This window comes from Taurulus bubalis (genome assembly GCF_910589615.1).
Source record: "Taurulus bubalis genome assembly, chromosome: 2".
Classification (NCBI taxonomy): domain Eukaryota; kingdom Metazoa; phylum Chordata; class Actinopteri; order Perciformes; family Cottidae; genus Taurulus; species Taurulus bubalis.
Genome location: NC_136590.1, coordinates 22,307,623 through 22,323,003, shown reverse-complemented (window position 1 = coordinate 22,323,003; position 15,381 = coordinate 22,307,623). Strand labels below are relative to the sequence as shown.

The 15,381-nt window shown below is 40.0% G+C and overlaps 1 protein-coding gene across 1 annotated transcript in view; it reads left to right on the top strand.

The window, feature by feature from the left end:
- Positions 1-4,528: 4,528 nt before the first annotated feature.
- Positions 4,529-15,381, top strand: part of klf5l (Kruppel like factor 5 like) — a gene marked incomplete at its 5' end in the record, with an annotated part of 27,393 nt that continues 16,540 nt past the window's right edge. The window contains one exon of the mRNA XM_079238000.1: positions 4,529-4,669. Within this exon, the coding sequence (XP_079094126.1) occupies positions 4,529-4,669 (141 nt within the window). The remainder of the gene's footprint in view (positions 4,670-15,381) is intronic.

Genomic DNA, 15,381 nt, shown 5'->3' with positions numbered 1-15,381 from the left:
ACAACTTTGGTCTATTGGATGGATTGCCATGAATATTAGTCCAGGTGGTCATGGTACCCAGGTGATAAACCCTAATGACTTTGACGATCTCCTGATGTTTCCTTTGGTGCCAACAGGAAGTTGAAAATGTAACTAAATGCCTGCAAAACTGATGACATTGCCCTCAGCTGTACTCAGTGTGTTTAATGCTAATCTACGGTGACCATATTTTCTAACCACCAAACCGGGACACACAAGTGTATTGCATGTTTGTTTGTGTTTTCTCTAGTGCACACACCATAGGAGTTTTTATTAGGATGGGGGATGAAGTACAAACAAAAATACTTTTCCAGTGTGTGCAGATAGTTGTATTTTCATTGCCGGAAACTTTAGGAAGTAAGGAGTTAGCTTCCTGGAGCTCTTTTCTTTTCTACAAGGCAGCTAAAATACAAACAAATCAGTGTTGACTTCAGATGGGTTAGGTAATAATGAGTGGGATGGAACATGATCAACTTGTCAGCACTAAATGTCAGCACTAAAAACAAGATATTTTATATAAATGTATCGATATATTTTATAACAGATATTGGTCCGGACTCAAGACACCCAGTTTGAAATTGGGACAATCTCGACAAATCAGTGCAAATGGTCAGCGTACGTGACCAAATGTTAACATGCTAGCATGCTAAACTCAGATGGTGAGCATGTTAAAGCTAGCACGCTAGCATTGCCAATTGGAGCATGCTGTTAGCATTTAGCTCGAACCACTGCAGTGGCCCATTTGAATGATTTGTATCTAACGCTAGGAACTAACAGGCTTGAGGCACCAAAGTATTTACAGGTGGACTAACACATTGTTGGTTTTGGTCTTTTCATGGGATTTGTTAACAATAAGAAAAATTAAGAAAAACACTGAGCTGAGCTGAACTTCCTGATATCTTATTGTGCAACTGGTCTCCCATTGACAGTTGTTCAAGCTGCACAGGGAATTGTACCAGCTCTTTTATCATAAAGAGCTGGTACAATTACACTGTGGTATGATTATCCTCTGCAAATATGCAGGCCGACCAGTGAGACACACCATCTTGGATCATGAAAGGGTTATGTTATTATATTCAGTATAAACAGATTCCACATCCATACTGAATTTTCTCACGGTTTATAATCACACACAGGCCTCGGGTTTGACAGCAGTAAACTGACGCAGTCAGACGATAACGCCCCACTGGTATGTTTTATATTTCTGCTCATGTGGTGACTGACAAAATCAGGTTTGACAAGTGCATCACCACCTGTCAGGCAATGTTCCCCGTTATGTGGAGACACGTTGGACACGATGTGCTGACAAAACGGTTGGCAAGGTAAACAAAGCTGTATCCTGTATGATTCTGGTCTTTGTAATTATTTCATTATAACTGATGAGAAACAATTGGGAGAAACAATTTAATAAACCAGCTGTTTAATAGCTAAATAAACAGAACAACACAAACTGCTCTGTGAGCAATCGGGGGCGATGTACTAGAGGAAAAAAGTAGGAATTTGCATGAATGGATTAATGAATGGGCCGACCATGCACTGGACCAGAGGCCCAAAGTGTCACGGCTCCCCTGGCCTTAACCTTCATATAGTCATAGTCATTTGAGGAGACCAGGAAGAGACTCAAAATGACCACAAAGCAACACAAAGAGACTCACAACGACTGCGGTAACGGGCAAAATAACCTCAGTGAGACAAAATATGACCAGAAATAAACACAAATCAACTAAAGGCAAAACAGCGGCAAAGAGACACAGGGTGACCACAAATAAACACAAAAGTCACAACAAAGAGACAACGGCAAAACCGACACAAAGAGAGGCAGAGACTCACTTAAACTCAGAGAAGAGGCAGAAACACCTCAAAGAGACCCAAAATGAACACAAATATACACAAAGCAGCTAGAAAGCAAGTACAAAGAGACACAAAGCAACTACAAAGAGAGGCAAAACGGCTTTAAAAAAAAAAAAAATTACACAAGTCAAATACAAAGAGACACAAAGCAAATACAAAGAGACACAAAGCAACTACGAAGAGACATAAAACAACTACAAGGAGACATACAACATAAAGCAACTACATAGATACATTAAGCAACTTCAAAGAGACATAAAACAACTACAAAGAGACACAAAGCAACTACAAAGAGATATAAAGCAACTACAAAGAGACATGCATCAACTACAAAGAGACATACAACAACTACAAAGAGACATACAACAACTACAAAGAGACATACAGCAACTACAAGGATATATACAACAACTACAAAGAGACATAAAACAACTACAAAGAGACATACAACAACTACAAAGAGACATACAACAACTACAAAGAGACATAAAACAACTACAAAGAGACATAAAACAACTACAAAGAGACACAAAGCAACTACAAAGAGATATAAAGCAACTACAAAGAGACATGCATCAACTACAAAGAGACATACAACAACTACAAAGAGACATACAACAACTACAAAGAGACATACAGCAACTACAAGGATATATACAACAACTACAAAGAGACATAAAACAACTACAAAGAGACATACAACAACTACAAAGAGACATACAACAACTACAAAGAGACATACAACAACTACAAAGAGACATAAAACAACTACAAAGAGACATACAACATAAAGCAACTACAAGGAGACATACAACATAAAGCAACTACAAAGAGACATACAGAAACTACAAAGAGACATACAGCAACTACAAAGAGACATAAAACAACTACAAAGAGACATACAACAACTACAAAGAGACATGAAACATAAAGCAACTACAAAGAGACACAACGCAACTACAAAGAGACATTAAACAAAATGAAGCTAAACAATGATAAAGTATCGCTGTAGGAGAGGTTGTGGGGCCTTTTGCATGTCTGGGACCAGGGGGCCCATCGTCTCATAAATCACCCACGAGTATCCCTGAGACCCGTAAAATCATGTCCGACCAACACTTCTGCTTCACAGTAAAACTATTCAGATGGATTCCAGACTACATTCATATATGTATGTCCTCATCAGTTTGTGTTGAAGATGAAGAGAGCGTGATCAGCTTTAGCAAGAGCCAAAAAGAGTGGCATGTCACTTGTCAGTGCCGACTGAGGAGTGTCACGTCACCACTGTATCTGTCGCTTGCGGCTGGTTAAAACGGCGTCAACGCCGCGAGGACTCTCAACTATGTTGAGCATGTGGTTAAACTCAATCTATATTTGGTATATTTGTCCTTTATCAAAGCAATAATAGAAATAATCTTTGAAGAGTTCATTCTTGTGTGTTGGAGATAAATAAGCACGTTTATTTTTTAGGAGACAGTGAATGGCCGACGCACATGAACGCATTAGTCAAATAGTAATTTTCTCCTCCTCCCTCGATGCAACGTTTTGACAGGAGAGAAGATTCCCAGAATACCAATCTTGTCAAAGAAAATTTAGAAATCAGAAGAGGAAATTAAAATTATAAGTATCTTTGTTTGCTCTCTTATCTGAGCACCGACTTGTCAAATCATATTTTATTCTTTCTTTTTATGTTTATTTGTCTGCTTTTCTGACCCGTTGCAATGACAACACTCTGTTTTCTGATCATACACAAGATGTGTGTCTTTATATCAGAATCAGAATCAGCTTTATTGGCCCTGTGTGTACACATACATGGAATTTTACTCGGTTACATGTTGCTCTCGTCGTACATATATACATATTATATACAATAAACAAGATAAATATAAAAAAAGACATTAAAGAAAACAGATTTCTTTTGTATGTTTCTATTAAATATCTAATAAACATAGTGTGTGCTGCTGTTATTACCACAACTAACGCTTCATCACTTGCTGAACCTGCTGACATGCAATGAAATGCACAGTCTTGGCAACTTTGTCTTATTTCCTGTGTGTTTGTGTGCATCTGTGATTGTCCAACTTATTATTAGGATCACATACAACAGGTTTGAAAAACTGTCTATGAAGATAGATTTATTTAAGGTTTCCAGCGAATTATATGAAATGAAGTATGATCAAATAGTTTTTTACTGTTCACACTGTTCTTTTTGTATGACGATGATACACGGTGTCGCACAAATCAATTTAAGAAAGATGACAAGGAAAAAAAGTAAAAGGTCTTTATTTGGCAGGAATTTATCACACAAACTGCAGTGATCATGCGTGTGTGTGTGTGTGTGTGTGTGTGTGTGTGTGTGTGTGTGTGTGTGTGTGTGTGTGTGTGTGTGTGTGGTTGAGGCGATAATACTGATGTTCTCCAGTTGGTTTTCCTTCTTTTGTCGGAGTCTCTTGAGTAAGTCCCGCCTCCCTCCACGCAGCTGATTGCACCCCAAGACTCATGCTGCGCTCCCATTGGCTCGCTTTGCTGCAGGGTCCATACTTGAGCTCAGGTAAAACCTACCTGAGGGCCAGAAGAGAGGGGAGGGCTGTGGAATAACTACGTAGCTTTCAGAGCATTTAAACCGCAACACATCTGTTTTGTACGATAAGTAACCGTTCTGATGGCAGCGAGGGTAGGACTGGCCATGAATCCGCCGCACACGACCGACGAGAGTGCGGTTTTCACGCAGCTGAAACCCGTGAGGATGCCCGGAGCGGACGGCGCCGAGGAGACGTCCGTGTTTGAGGACGTCAAACCTGGGGTGAGAGTCACCGCCGATCGACGGAACCGGAGGTCCGGCCTTTTTTGTTGGGTTGGGGGTTATTTCTATAACTTTATGTTAGAACAGACGCTGTTGCTGCACCTGCTGCTTCAGTCAGAATAAAAGGTCGTTTTCATGACACGAAGCTTCTAATTACCATTTAATTACCATTGAGCCGCATGCTGTCAGGCTGCTGTTACCTGCGAGAGGAGGCAGCTCACCTGGATCAGCTCAGTGGGTTAAAGTCCTCCACAGACACCTGAACACGCAGGTACAGTTCACCTGGAAGCTGTGAAGCAACTAGTGGCAGCTCTGCGATACAGATCCTTGAAATCAAACTATATTTGTATTCCTGTGGTGCAAGTTAGATGTATTCCAGTAGGAAGATGTTGTTTTTAAGACTTGTATTAATGAAATACATACACATAAAGCCCTTACATTTGCAAATTATTACACTTATTACACAAATTATTACACAAGCAGGATTATTGTTGTTAATTGTTGGAGTTAATTTGCCAACAAACAAGTGTTATAGCGACAAGTGTTATAATTGGTTATATAGTTAATACTACCCCAGTAATACCCTGGTGATTTTTCATTGTTTCTCTATTACACACACTAAGCTTCTTCAGAAAGGTTTATTTATACAGTACAACTCACCAACACGTCAATTCAAAGTGCTTTACGTGAAACATTAGAAGCATCGAGATAAAGGTGCAAAAGAAACACATTATAGAAGGACATTTAATTTAAGTTAAAAACACTAAAATAGAACAAGATGGTGAACGTCCCTGCCTACCTGCAGAAGCTGAGCGGTCAGCGGATGTGATCACATGATGCAGAAGCTGGTTGAATTTTAGACAAAGTCTGCTAAATGGCCTCTTCTCCTTGCACCATCGCAATGCTCTGTGTAGATCTGCAGAAGATAATCGGCAAATGCTCTGATGCCATATGTGTGGCCGAGCATTTCAGGAAGCAGCTCGGGTCACGTGCAGTCGCAGAGATAACAAAAAAGTGACCACCTCCTTTTGTGGATCGCAGCAGAGACATAACGGCTGCATCCAAAGTTTGAGCGGCTGTGAATTTGCGCGTGGTCACAACAGACAAACACAGAAGCCTTGGCACGATGCTGGTGTTTGGTAAACAGACCCCGAGGCTCACGCCGCTCCGCTCCTCACACGGTACCACCAACGCAGACGTTTGAGAGGCCAAAGAGGTTTTGGTCACTCTATTGATGCTTTATATCAGCGCTGACGCGTGTGGATGTGATGCCGTCTGGTTCCTGTGTTCCAAAGGAAGCTGCCAATTATTGAATTATTATTATTCATGCTGTATTGAATAAGACTTGAAACTAGAGATTGAGACATAAACTAATGTTTACAATGTTTACTGAGGGAATACATTTAAGAGAGAATTAGAGTCATTTATATAGACTTCTATACAACCATAGGAGTCGCCCCCTGGTGGTCAGGAGAGAGAATGCAGCTTCAACACATGAAGCATAGACTTCTATACACCATAGGAGTCGCCCCCTGGTGGTCAGAAGAGAGATTGCAATGTTTAAGAAACTTCCACGTTCACTCACCGGAGGTCGCCGCCTTTGAATGAAAGCGGTCAGATGCTGGGGCTGTTTGGAACCGACTTTATGGGCACTGTCAACTGGACAGGTGTGATCATTAGATCATCTAACCAGCCTCTCCTCGCTGCAGTCGGACCTCAGTGTGTCACAGTGTAACTCAGTTATTACTCAGTTATTACTGTTTACTTGGGACAGGAGTTTGTGTTGTCTTGTATCGGTCAACAGTCAGGCCAGTAGTATTTTTGTTTTCATGTCTTTCTTTCTTTTTTATGCCAACAAGCTTTGCACTCATTCTGATTGATGACACTGACTTGGATAAATCTTTATTTCAGTTGTTGGTTTAGGATAAAAAAATGTAATAGGTGCTTGATGAATTAAACCTCAAATAAAAAAGGGTTAAGGCGGAAGCTGCAGCTTTTTTATGGCTGCAGATTCTCTCCGCACAAGTTATTTCCTCGTCTCTGTTTTTTTTCCTCTCGTGTGTTTTAAAAACACTGTGTACCTTCTCGGCCTACCATGCTGCAGGAGCATGTCGGCCGGATTGACATGTCATAAACAGAGCGGTATTTTATAGCTGAGATGAACTGCATTGTGGGATTCCACGAATCACAAAGTATTGCTGAAAACATGAACACAGCTTTTTAGTCGTCAATCATTCACTCGAGCATCATGAGACAAAACGCTGTCTTGTTTGCGTGACAGTCTGATTAGTTATGTGCCAACTTACAAGGACACATTTTAACATAAAAACATCATGTGATGCTGCGTCTCTGCAACAACACGCTTTGTGTCACTTCTGTTGTGCTCGAGACACACAAAAATCGACGACATTCGGCCGCGCTTTTCCTCCCGAGTCTCGTTGCTGCAACATGGCGTGCTTCATGTTATGCAAAGCATGACTTTGTCAGGAACAAAGGAGTCAGTTTAAGTTAAATAGTTGCCCCCTCAGGCAAATTAAAGCCAACCGCAGCTGTAGAGGGTTTACCATACATGCTCTTGATTCCCCGTGAATATGCAGGAAGACGCTTTCTCAAACACATTCCTCACAAGTACTCAGGTCGCTCTCTGTTCGTCTTGTTTCTTTCACTCACTGTGCATTTCATCCTCTCTCGTCTCCGAAATAAATGAGTGTCAAACACAGGGTTTCCCTATCAAGCAGAGCACGACAGAGAGTTCTGCCTAAACGCTTTCTCTCTTTTTTCTTTTTTCTTTTTTATGTATGTGTGTTATTGTGTTGGTGGTTTTCAAAGAGCGCTTAACGAAGCCGGTGTCGTGACAGCAGTATGTTGCCCGACCTGTCTGAGCAGAGCCCGCATATCCACAGGCCGCCTCCAGGCTGAAAGCCAGGATGATAAAGGGCCGACCTCATGAGAAAAGTCACAGCGGCAGTGAAAGGCTGCTGAGGCTCGTCAAACATGCAGGTCTCTGGCTTACTCAAGTATGTATTTTATCCCTGTTTCTGTGCGTCCTGCTGAGTGAGTTTTTCAGTAAATGAACTCGCTGATCTTTTTTTGTGACGTCTTCTGCATCGAACACTTGTTTATGAATGAAGTTTGTGAGGAGGAAAGTGGTTTTCTTTAAACACCTGCATGTGCAGAAAATATCTGACGCGTAAATGCTCCAGTTTGTTGACCCGGGGTTTGGTCTGAGATGTTTCTATATTCACCAGTCATCACCTGTACTGGATTTGATGATAACATTCTTCATCATCCTCCCTTGAGTGAAGGGACATGGAGCATTTTAGTCTATAAAGTAGCAGAAAATAGTAATACAATGCACTCTACATCTTCCCAGACCCCAATGAATGCCTTAATCTTCCTCTTGTGTTAGCTTTCTGTTACCATCTCTTATGTTAAATGTCTTAAATCAGCTAATTATGAATGATGTCTCAAATCAGCTGTAAAATACACTAAAAACAATTATATATAATCCAATTTGTTTCTCATCTCCTGGTTACCTTGTTAGGCTTCCTTATCCTTAAAAATATTGTTGTATGTTTTAATATTTTTTGGTGTGGGCCTCTGGGCCTTTTCTTTGTCAGCATACCCCTCGATTTCAATTAAAAAAATGGTAAAATGAACCTCATGATAATCATATAAATAAATACAAAGTTGTTGTGTGGGGTATTAGAACACATCTCTGAAATGAATTAGTTTTATCTATTTTTTTCATTTTAATATTATTAACTATAGTAACATATATGGTGTTATGGGTCAATTTCGACCCATATACTGTATATTTACTTCCAGAAAAAGGCTTGAAAAAAATCCAGCATTAGAATTTTAATACAAACACAAAATGAAAAGCCATAACACAAAATTTTGATTTGCAAGGTCAAACAAACAACAACCAATCAAGCAAATCTTATTTTTATAACTGGGTCGAAACCGACCCTAACAACACAAAAGTCATAATTTCTACCAGAGCATTTTATAATTTAGTGAAACTTTTTTTTTTTTTTTTTATTTAGTTGAAGGTTCCTGACAAAGTCAAAAAGCCTTGATGCAATAACACATTTGTGTGGTTCTTTTATGCATTTAAAAACCTAAAATGTGTCAATGCCGATCCTAACACAAGAGGAAGGTTAAAAATACATCTTTGGTCAACGCTTAAGATGTTCCTATTTCCTATTATACAAAATAGTGCCATTGCTTTATGTAGACAATAATATTCAACGTTCTGTCAGCCAAAGACTAAAGTTGGTCTTGAGTCTTTTGAAAGTTTTTTTTTTTTTTTTAACCCTTCTCACTTTTCTTTCAAGCAGTCCATGTATATATTCTGGAATCAATCTGTTCATGAACCTCGTAATGGCAGAATAAGTAACTAATATGAAACCTATTTCCAGATTCTTCTGTCGTGAAATCACCGATAGGTTTCCTGTGAGACTGAGCGGAGACGGGGGAAGTTACAGAGTAACTTTGTAGCGTACAGATCAAGAGTGTGTTGGCAGTCACGCCTAATGATTCCTGAAGATCAATACTCCGATATGGTTCAGATTGGTTTCCAGCATGTTATTTTAACGTCCCGGCATTGTACGGGGGTCTCCTTTCTGTTTGACTTTGTTTGACTGACCCTCTTCCACATGTCTTCCTGTCTCGTCGGCCTTCCATTAGTGAACCCTTTGGACGTCTTTTTTAAGGGCCTTGTTGCCGACGGACATTTTTCAGGCCACTGAAGGCCAAAATGGTTTTGGTTTGACTAACGATTTGACTTTCCGGAGCAACACACACGCAGCTGCTTTGCATCTGAGCAAGCGTCTGCTGACAACGAGTCTCAGCTCGTCGCCCACACTGATTGTTCATTTGAGGAAGCATGATTCATTGGTTTGGTTCCTTCTTGGGGACACAACATTTGGGAAGATGGACCTGATTTAGATTTGTCTTTTACTTTTTGGACACCTTTTGGACATCTCTTTCTGCTGGTGCCGGTGATTTGGTATCAATAAATACAACAACGTATTGCTTCATGCTGATCTGCAAATTCCTCGATAAATTAAAACCAAAGGTAATCAATGCTCCTCTGATGTTGTGATGCAGATTCCCTCATGTCCTTCCATAAACACTTATTGTAAAAAAAAAAGAAGAGATTTTTTGCAAATATATTCTGAAAGGTTTTATTCAGCTGCATTTTATTAGAGAACAAATGGCCTTACTGGCTGATAAACAAGTATTTCATAGCATCATCCTGTTGCATACACAGACCCATAAACCAGCCTGATTCTCCTGCAGAGCCTCAGTTCCTGAGCAGACCGATAAAAACCCACTGGAGTTGTTTGGTCTAATGATGTCATCGTACCCATCATGCCCAGCCGTGTCTCTGTACCAGACAACACACGCCCACCCACAGACAGTCCGACTCTACTGTTTCTTAATGGCTGTGGTCTGAAAACTCATCTATCGGGAGCTGCAAAACCTCTTGAACGACTGCCACCGTTTACCCTTCATCCGTCTGGGAAAACAATGTTGAATAAAAACAAAAGGTGAAATCATTTTGTGGTGAGCAAAGAAATCTTTTCAGTATCTCTAAACATGTAGTTACGGACAGGATGGAGATGTCCGTCCACATTGTCTCCCAACAACAAGTGTCTTCAGGCAGTTTGAGCTCTATTCGAATGGAAAGTGACTTTATGTCGGATAATTCATGAGTATCTCGTGACGTTTGAAATCCAAACGCCATTAGAAGAGTTCTGGATCAAGGACTGCTCCCCTCTAGCTGCAAGCAAAATTTGAGAAGGACCTTTTCTGTTTTGTGGGACAATAAAAGAACAAAGAGTGGCAAGAAATAAGAGACAGAAATAGGACGACACAAGAAGGTTGGTATTGTCTGGACGAGCTGTTAACCTCAATAAAAGGATGTTGCAAGTTCAGCTCCAAAGAACTCTGTCTCCTAAATGATTTGTGTGATATGATTAATAGCGAAGAAGAGTTTTAAAGACTGTTGACCAACAATGAAAACTAACAAGGTGACGTGAGAAATTTCTGTCAGCTATCAGCCACCTCGGGTATTTTGGAAAGTTAATCCATGAAGACTCTGATAGAACTGTTCCCATACATTCATCATTTACACAGAGGTGTCAAGTAACAAAGTACAAATACTTTGTTACCTTACTTAAGTAGAAATGTTGGGTATCTACACTTTACTGGAGTATTTATTTTTCAGACGACTTTTTACTTCTACTCCTTACATTTTCACGCAAATATCTGTACTTTCTACTCCCTACATTTTAAAAATAGCCTCGTTACTATTTCATTTTGGTTTGTTTTCACTCCGGCTTGTCATCGTTCAAAAACACACACACAAAAAACCTCTCCGCCCCGTTGCCCACAGATACGTGCGCGCGCACACAGGTGAGCACTGAGCACATACACCAGCGGACAGAGAGCGTCGAAAAATATGTCGCGTGAAAAGTAGACCGCTATATCTGCGTTTTAAACGCTCCCAGGGTGAAGATGCAACAGCAGCTCTCATGTGAGGAGCAACCGGAGTTCTCCTCACACCGGAGCAGCTCTCTGAACCCGGAGCAGCTCTCTTGCTCCAGGTGAAAGAGACAAAGTGCTCGTGTCTTCTACCAACAATGAGCTGCTGGCTTCACATATTACAAAAGTACAAAGTTCACGGATATAAAACTAAGTCATTAATAAATACATGGACAAATGCCTGTACTTTCGGGTAAATGGTTACGGTGCGCCGTTAACAGGTTACGCTTGCGCATGCGCGATTTGACGCGACGCCGTGAGCTCCGTGAGCTCGTCTTTTCTTGCTGTTGCGTTTCTCAAAATAAAAAAATAGATCTAAGCTCAATATTGAGCATGAATTGAGAGAGGCCGTATCAAATCTACAACCCCGTTTATAACATATGTGTCGAGGAAAGCAGCTCACTGCTCCACTAATACTGATACAACGTGATGGTTCACATATCTGCACTCATTCTGTTTTGTTTGGCAAACAAAATAAAACAAATATTGTTTTCCACAATGAGCTATTTAGTAGTAACTAAATATGAGTTATTTTTTGCACAGATAGAACTTACACAAAACATTGTCTGATGGGGCAATCTGATTTACTTGTAAGTGATTGCAATTTTCTTTATTCTGTTATTTATAAAAGCACAGATGAGTCACACAATTATGTTATTTACAGAAAAAGTTTGAGAACCACAGCTTTAAGTGTTTGTGTCGGAGTCGCTGCCACCGCCGCCGCCTATTTTGCACTATTACAATACTTATAGGCAACTAGTTATCATGTCTTCTGCTCCATGAAACGCATGTTAATGCTCAGTACATATATGGTACTTTAATGTATTTGCATTGTAATAAAATGTGATAATTTTAAATGGGCATATATGCAGTTGAAACGGGTAGCCTAGTGCATCCCACATTTTTCAACATAACATTTTAAAACATTATAGTCATTATGGCCTTTATAAAAATGATTGTTTTGGGGGAGGTGGGGTAGTGCACTATAGGCCCCTGAAACGCGGCTTAAGAGTTTGTCCTTAATGGAAAAAAAAAACATTCCCCTTACATTACTTTTACTTTTATACTTTTAAGTAGTTTTTAAACCAGTACTTTTACACTTTTACTTAAGTAAAAAGCTTAAGTTGATACTTCAACTTTTACAGAAGTATTTTTAAACCCTAGTATCTATACTTCTACTTGAGTAATGAATGTGAATACTTTTGACACCTCTGCATTTACAGTATGTGTACATATATGGAGATTTATGAACATGCAGTATGTTGGGATATATATATATATATATATATATATATATATATATATATATATATATATTTATATATATATATATATATATATATATTTGTTTATGGACGTGTGTGTAAATCATACATTAGCATAGAAGCATAAAACTCATGTTTCACGCCGGTAACTTCAAAGACAAATGCCTCATTTTAGAATAAGTGTTTGGTGTCTGCACTAAAGTGTAATAGCGATATAAAGGTATGATCAAATGTTTTATTAAAATGTATCGATCCTCAGTGGATTGTGTCCAGTTACCTCTTGTCTTTACTCGTCATTGCCACCGTATCTCTCCCTCTATTAGCGGTCATAAAACGTCGCCACAGTCTCAAAGGTTTTGTTTTTACTCCGATGACCCCGTCATGATTTCTGCTCTGTTGATTTGCAGCGAGCCGACCGGGGGGCCCTCGACACTATCAGCTCTTGTCTTTTATTTTATGGAGATCCAAAGGCGAATGGCCACCGTTTCTCTGCATTCCTCAGAGCCATAAAGACAAACTGGTGTGCAGACACAGCCATTTGTTTAGCAATTATCAGGAGGAGGGTTCAGATGAAGAGGGCAGACCTGGTAGCTCGGAGCCTTTTGAGGAAGAGGAGAAGGATCAGAGTATTGCTTCTTTTATTTTGTCTTTCTGTAATAAGATGTATTCAAATACAAACATACAAAAGAGAGAGAGAAGACGAGGAATAAAGTCAGCAGCGAACACCATGGATTTGTTTGGTATCTCACTCAAAGTTACTCCTCTTTTTTTTCTGTGTCAATTTTTTTGCATAATTTGGAAAGTCTAACTTGTGCAGCTGGAACATGAAACCTCATTCTTCACGAGTCTCCCGGCACAATTTCCTGAAGACAGATTTGTGACATTAATAACGTCTTTTAGTTCTGATGTGTACAGATCAACAGCAGCCAGTGCATTCGCTCAATGAGAGTAGAGCCCTGATTGGTTGCACAGGTTGTCTGCGTGTTTTACAACAACCAGTGATCTTCCATCCAGTAGATCGCTAATCTAACTGTGTTGTTTCCTGTGAAGACATAAGTTTACTTTGAAATGCAGTAATTGAGAAATTGAGCAGAAATTGACATGTGTTGATGGACTTGAAAAACATGTAAAACGACATGAAAACGTATGAAAAATGAGGAGTAACTTTTCGTAGGATATCATACAAACGGCTGTATGATGATACGTTGTACAATCGCATCAGCTGAATGATGCAACTTGACAAGATGTTCAGGGGAATTTACTGGGAACTTGTCACTTTGATGATTATGAGGGGAAAAAACACAATTTGTAAACAATAAACACTGATATGTTAACACGGGTAGCCGTTCTCTCTGCAATAAAGAAGACAAAGGTTCTGTTAGAATGGACATCAGATTGGCTGAAAAGTGTGGAAACTCCCACTCCATCCCATAAACCTGAACAGAACTGATAAGAGACTGTTTGTTATCAGGCAGAAGGATTCATAGCGGAGCAGTTGTACATGTTCTCCAATTATTAACCGGGTCTTAGCCCAAAGATATTCTGCTTGTTTACCACGTAGAAAAATCACACAAAGACATTTTAAATCGTAGTTCATCGACTGGCTTCCTTTGAGGTCGCCGAGCCTCTTGTGTCACGTGTCTGCGGTCATTAACCTAACTTCCAGGGCTGTTTTAAAAAACACTTGTAGGACAAACACTAAATAAACACCCACGCCATCTTATTGAAAATGGCAGAGTTTCACTTTAGCCGTCAGAAATTCATAATAATAATAATAATTGGAATGGTGGAGTCATACTGTTCTTTATTGTCCTTTGTCTCTCTGAAAAAGGAGGAAGAGGAGGCACTCGAGGGGCTCATTATAAAAGATTTATAATTTAATAATATATGTTCTTAATCCAGAGATTGGCTGTGCATGTGTGGAAATTTAGGAGAATATTTTGTGCATTTCTCCTATGTCTCATGTCTCGTGTCTCATGACCACCCTTCAGACTCGTGAGTAAAAGCGTCCGTAAACAACTTAAAAATGTTTGTATCAAAGCGGTACCGCTGTGAAGGAAGCTGCAGCAGCATTGACCTCTCTCTCTGAGGTTGACAGCGAGAGGGATGTACAAGCAGGGGAAGTGACCAAGGGCACCCGAGGGTGCCGGCTGCCAGCAGCCTAGCAGCACAGCACAGGGCCGGTTTGTGTCCATGATGGGGCTCACAGGAGGGAGGGCGGAAGGAAACAGAGAGGCTGTTTTTGTTTTGCTCAGTAAATACCCCAGACTCTAATTTCACAGAGCGCTCAGATTGCACCGATCTCAAAGCAATGTGAGTTCACCAGCAACGAGCGATGGGGCGACTGCACAAACACACACAAATACTTCCACAGACAAAAGTACGCACAGAGAATACCCCAAAAAGTGCCAGTTATTTACTGCACATGACTACTTTTCCATCAGAATAACTCTGAATTCCTTTTTTTATTTCGAAAGTGCTTTCAAAAGATATTCTATGAAATAAGAATCTGCATCTTTGCAATACCTCAATGCCTCAGTACACGAATCCTTCTGCAGTGTTCTGTAATCGACAATATAAGGTTCTCACATGGTAGCTCTAAGATGAGTCACTTCCTGGATGCCTGTTGTATTTCACACTGCATGAACTCTGCATGAACCATCAGACTGACTTAGTTTAAGTCACTGATTACGTTGTCTCGCTGCATCGATGCAGAATCAAGTCATTTCCACACCTGTAGCATCCAGCCTAAATACCATTCATAAAATATTTGTTGCTTCTTCTATTTTTCACTTGACCCTCTTGAGTTCTGGTTTCTTTCCATTGGCGTAGTTTTCATCCTGAGCGCCACGTTGGAAAAAACAAAAACAAAAATTCATGTCCATAAACATG